At 44.8% G+C, this 5,720-nt stretch overlaps 1 protein-coding gene across 12 annotated transcripts in view; it reads right to left on the reverse strand.

The window, feature by feature from the left end:
* TXLNG (taxilin gamma) overlaps positions 1 to 5,720 on the reverse strand; it is a 55,873-nt gene extending 50,153 nt beyond the window's left edge. For 5 of the 12 annotated variants that reach the window (XM_014455701.2, XM_023753697.1, XM_023753698.1 and 2 more), the window contains exon 1: positions 5,568 to 5,700. In XM_014455701.2, the coding sequence (XP_014311187.1) occupies positions 5,568 to 5,669 (102 nt within the window). In that variant the 5' untranslated portion in view covers positions 5,670 to 5,700. Of the gene's footprint in view, positions 1 to 4,127; positions 4,428 to 5,567 lie in introns of all 12 variants that reach the window. The other 7 variants (XM_014455700.2, XM_014455699.2, XM_014455696.2 and 4 more) reach the window with 4 other exon arrangements.

The following is a 5,720-nucleotide window of genomic DNA, read 5'->3' on the forward strand; positions in this document are numbered from 1 at the left end:
GATTTCTTTGGGATATGAGGTTAAACTTACTAGAAGCCCTGGCCAGTTTGGATCATGGATAGAGCGCCGGCCGTGGACTGAAAGGGTCCTGGGTTCAATTCCCGTTAAGGGCACATGCCTGGGTCGCAGGAGGCGGCTGATCCATGATTCTCTCTCATCAATGATGTTTCTATCTCTCTCCCTCTCCCTTCCTCTCTGAAATCAATAAAAAGATTTTTTTAAAAAAAAAAAAAAGAAAAAAAACTTACTAGGAAAGCAGCAACTGTCCATGCAGTTACACTATCAATTACATCATACATACCACCTCTAGGCCAACATCACCAACTGTGTTATTTAAGCAAATTTTTTTGTGGGTTTTTTCCCCCCTGACTGAGCCTCAAATGATTTATCTATATACCTGGGGAAATCACCTACTCTGCAGAAGTGAGGAGATATTAGAATGCAAGCACTTTTAAAGTGCCTAGCACAGTGCAGGAAAACAGTGAGGCCTTGAATTTCTTCCCTTTGAAACACAACTCTCCGAAAGTGTAAAATCTGAACAGCATATCTATTGAAAAGAAATGTGTTATAATGGATCCTTCCTTAAACAATCACATGCACCCTCTGTGTTATGGCATCTGGATTTGATTCATGCATCCCTAAATGAAACTTCTCCAGTCAAAATCAATATAAATGACACACAGAATAACATATAAAACACCTTCAAGTCACATGATAAGTAAATGTGGCATATTCTGGTCTAAAACTATGGTAATACAGGACTGTGCTGTAGCTGGTCTGTTCTCATTACTGCTTTGCCTATTAGATTCACGTGAAAATGAAATTTACTACAGCTGGATGACAAAATTAGACAACAATGTTGTAAATAGAAGATCACTTTGAATCTTATTATTTCCTCTCCTGCCAGAAGAGTGGAAATTCATCACGACCACAACTAGGAAGAAAAACATGATAATAAAATGGTTGCTTCCTACCCCTCCCATACTCTTGCCCCACCCTTGAACTGATTTCTCCTCATTGAATCTATCACAGAGAGAGTCTGGGAAGGAAGAATACAAAGGTTGGAAGATGAGAAATGAGTAACAGCAAGAGAAATCAATCTTTCATATGTTCTCCCTTTCAAACCAAGTAAAATTCTGGCTCTGTGCTGAATGCATCACATCAACTCTTATTCTTCACAACAATCCTATGTGGTAGGTACTGGCATCACCCCCTCTTCACAGATGATGCAACTAAGGCTTGGAAAGATTGAGAAACTCGCCCAAGGTTACACAGCTAGTAAGTGGCAGAGAGCCAAGAGTCCTGACTCCAAAATCCATACTATTTACCCACCACTACACTACTTATTACTGTAGTATAGATGAAAGGGTATTTATTGGGTTCCAGACTCAGCTTCACCCCTGGGGCAAATCACTTAACCTTGCTGAGCAGTTTGTCATCTGCAAATGAGAACAATGACAAATGCCCAGCCTTCTCTAAAGCATCAAAGTGATGCTGAAAGAGTTAATGTGTGTGCAAATATGCCGTAAAAACTATAGAGCACTATGTAAAAGATTTTGTTAATTTGAGCCTCAGTTCCATATTACCTTTATCCTTCCAAGTGGTTTACTGATCGAAAAGTAAGTTTAACAGTAGTTAAATCATTTTTAACATTCCCAAGCAAAAATCTAGTAAAAAAAAAAATCAACCTCAGACATTCTGGAAAGGCCAAACTATACAGACAGTAGAAATATTAGTGGTTGCCAGTATTTGGGAGAAGGGAGGGGGACAAATAGAGGACAATGAAACTATTCTGTATGATACTGTAATGGTGGATACATGTGTCAAAACTCAGAATGTACACCACCAATTAATGCTCAATTTTTCTGTAAACCTAAAACTGCTAAAAAATAATTAAGTCTATTAATTTTTTAAGAATTCATCCTTATAAAAAAATTCTGCCCTACCTTGTTTGGCTCAGTGAACAGAGCTTCAGCCTACGGACGGGGCGGGTCCCAGGTTCTATTCTGGTCAAGGGCACATGCCCAGGTTGTGGGCTCGATATCCAGTGGGCAGTGTGCTGGAGGCAGCCAATAGATGATTCCCTCTCATCACTAATGTTTCTATCTCTCTCTCCCTCTCCCTTCCTCTCTGAAATCAATACAAATATATGGGGAAAAAAATTCTACATAAGGATTTAGGAAGTAATATGAATGAGCTTGGTGTTCTAAAACATGCCTGAAATACTTAACAATGTACATCCCATCTTTTCAGACCAATGTTGTCCAGTAGAACTTGAAATGTACTATAATATTAACTTTAGAAGAAAATAGTTACTGCAAGAGTCATTCATCAAATGGATGTAGTTTTGAAACAATGCCACAATTAACCTAGAAGATCAAGAGTCACTACATAGATGGTTAAAACACCAGGAACCAATAAAGCACATCTCCAATTCTTTCTCACTTTAAGTCTCATAATGTAACCAAAGCAGGTCACTTTTCTTTTTTTATTAGAATCTTTTTTATTCAGAGAAAAAATAATCTTTTTTTCCAACCACACACAGGAAGGGTATGGGTAGGGGGAGGTGTCTTCCATCCATCCCTGGCCCCCAGCCCATGTGGTTTTGACAGCAATAAGGGGTATAGGGTAATGGCCCAAAAAATTAAAATGGTATATATGGGTCACTTTTCTTTTAATTCCTTCACAATTTTCAAAACAACCCAATTAGTTAAATATCACTTCTGCTTCCTGAAAAATAGGGCAGAGGTCAAGTTAGAATTACAAATATTTTTCAAGTCAGTGACACAAAGAAAATAAAAAATTAAGGGTCATAAGGAATTAACTTAAAAGTGACTTTTGAAGACATAAGATAGTCACTGATTTTTTTAAATAAAAATTCAAAAACTAATATTTAACCATGTATTTCAATTTAATTTTATAGTCAATTGGAAATAAAAAGGAAAAAAAAAGATGCACAGAAAAGCATGAGTAGCCCTAGCTGGTTTGGCTCAGTGGATAGAGCGTTGGCCTGTAGACTAAAGGGTCCCAAGTTCAATTCCGATGAAGGGCACATGCCCGGGTTGCGGGCTCGATTCCCCAGTAGGAGGCATACAGGAGGCAGTTGATCGATGATTCTCTCTCTTCATTGATGTTTCTAGCTCTTTCTCCCTCTCTCTTCCTGTCTGAAGTCAATAAAAATATTTTAAAAAAGAAAAGCATGAACAGAGAAGGTACATGAAATAAGTAAACAAAAATGAGACAGTACATGCCGAAACCGGTTTGGCTCAGTGGATGGAGCGTCGGCCTGCGGACTGGGGGGTCCCGGGTTCGATTCCGGTCGAGGGCATGTGCCTGGGTTGCGGGCACATCCCTGGTGGGAGATGTGCAGGAGGCGGCTGATCGATGTTTCTCTCTCATCGATGTTTCTAGCTCTCTGTCTCTCTCCCTTCCTCTCTGTAAAAAATCAATAAAATATATTTAAAAAAAAAAATGAGACAGTACAGAACACAAATGACTACTCCTATCCAGCTGTTAACCTGAGGGCTGCCTCAAAGAGTCATTACCTCTTATCCTGGTGGTTTAAAATGCTAGTTGATTAAACCTCAGTTCCTAATCCAGACTTTCTGTCCTTACCCCAGTGGCATAAAAGGGAACTTATGTCCTCAATTGCAGTGGCTTTTTATCAGAGTCCTCCCCTGGGAGACCTATGAAATCAAACACGGAGATTGGCTCTCTACCCTCAGGGAAAAAGTGAAGTGTCCAAAGTGACAGTGTTCAATCCCTAGAGTACATTCAGTTCACAGCTTCTTTTTCAGTCCTGCAAGTACTGGATCTTTCTTTTAGAGTACAAAGAAAGGGAGAGAAAGAGAGGTAATTGAGAAGTAGTAAAACTCTCATGCAGAGACGTGAAAATACCTGACTTTAGAAAAAGGTCTCCAAAAGCTAATTCTTGACACACCAAACCTTTTTTCTCCTTCTTCAAGTTCATGAATCACACTAGAAAAACACTGTTTCATAATTTCACACAGGAGGGGTTTTTAAGAATACTCAAATGTATCATTAAGTTACAGCTAACTCTTGAACAACACGGTTTTGAACTGTGCAGGTCCACTTATACACGGATTTTTTTTTTTTTCAATAAATACCTGTACTGTTTTCCATCCCGGGTTGGGAGTCCATGGCTGCGGAGGGCCGACTGTATGCATTGATCTTCGCCATTTTATATAGGGGACTTGAGCATCCGCAGGATTTTGGTATCTGCGGGGTCCTGGAATCAAGCCCCCTCGGTACCGAGGGACAACTGTGTAGTTAAGTGTTGGGGTAGTCAAAAGTTATGCAGGGGAGGGTGCCCCTAACCCCACCCCCACATTGTTTAAGGGTCAACTGTAGTATTAAAGAGTCCTGAGTGACCAAGCCGGACTTCCAATGTTTCAAGATGTTTTTCACTGCAAGAAAATAGAGAGGGGGTTTCCACCTTTCCAGCCCCTCTCCCTGCAGTTCTCCATTCCTGGGCCCTGAAAGCCCTGTTTGCCATTCGTTGTGCAATCATTTTCAAACTCCACCCACTGACTCCAGAACAAGTGGAATTCTCCCACTCTGAAGGTCTCAATTTTCCTGTATCCAGGGAGACATTGAAAACTCCTTGACGTGAGTTAAGTAAGGCAAGGGGAACGGTCCAGCCTGTCTCCCAGATTAAGAGACCAAAGGACAGGGGCCAGAAGGCGCTCAAGTTTACGTTCACCAAAAAAGAAAATACATGTTAAAAAGAAAGAAAAGAAAGAGGGCAAAAGAAAAAAAAATAGCAAGGGGGGGGGGGCTGGATTAGGAAGACCAGCTATCACGCAATGCTGCTCCCAACTCTGCGGGACCCAGGTTCTCCAGCATCGCCTCCCTATCGCCGGGCCCACGTGCACCCATGTCCGCGGCGCCCAGAGACGACCCCGGAGCCTGGGTCCCGAGCCCCAACAGCCCCACTGTACCCTCAACGCACGTCCGCGTAGTGTCGGGGAGCGCAGAGGGGCGGGGAATGGGGGCGCAGCGCAGACCTGGCTCCCGCGCGGTTATCTTGCTGCGCAACAGCCTTGTCCGCGCCTCTCGGACGCACCCCGCAGCGCTCCCTGCGCACCTGCCTCGCAAGAGGAGGGCAAACTGTGGCCCCAAGCAGCCCCCCGAGGGTGGCACCCAGTGCAGGGAGCGAGGGGAACACACGGAGGGGATTGCGGGAGAGCACACCTGGCGCCCGCGGCCCAGAGGCGCCGGCCGCACGTGGCTGTCACACCTGGCGCGCCCCCGCCTCCCATCCCGGCCCCTTCTCACCAGGCTGCACTCCCTGCCCTCCCTCCTCACCTCCGCCGTGTGCCCCCAAATTTCAATCTTCGCCCCCTCCCATCCCATCCATCTCGGTGGCATTTCCCCCACCACCACCACCACCACCTGCTTCCACAGTCGTCACCCCCGCGAGGGAACAGAGCCGGATGTTCGTCCCGTGGCTAAACGTAACTGGGGAGCCTGAAGAGGTGGACCCCGAAAAAGCTAGCCTGAGCATTCCCCCAGCCCAGCACCAACGCGGGCGCCCCCAGACTGACCTTCTGCCTCGGGCTGCGTCGCCGTCCGCCCCGACCAGCCTCAGTCGCCTCCTCAGCGCCGCCGCCTCTTCCCCGCGCTGCTTCTTCTACCCGCGTCGCCATGAGGTGACGGCAGCAGCGAAACTAGCGGCTCGACAAGGGACACGGAACCTC

This window comes from Myotis lucifugus, unplaced genomic scaffold (assembly GCF_000147115.1).
Source record: "Myotis lucifugus unplaced genomic scaffold, Myoluc2.0 scaffold_49, whole genome shotgun sequence".
NCBI classification, from domain to species: domain Eukaryota; kingdom Metazoa; phylum Chordata; class Mammalia; order Chiroptera; family Vespertilionidae; genus Myotis; species Myotis lucifugus.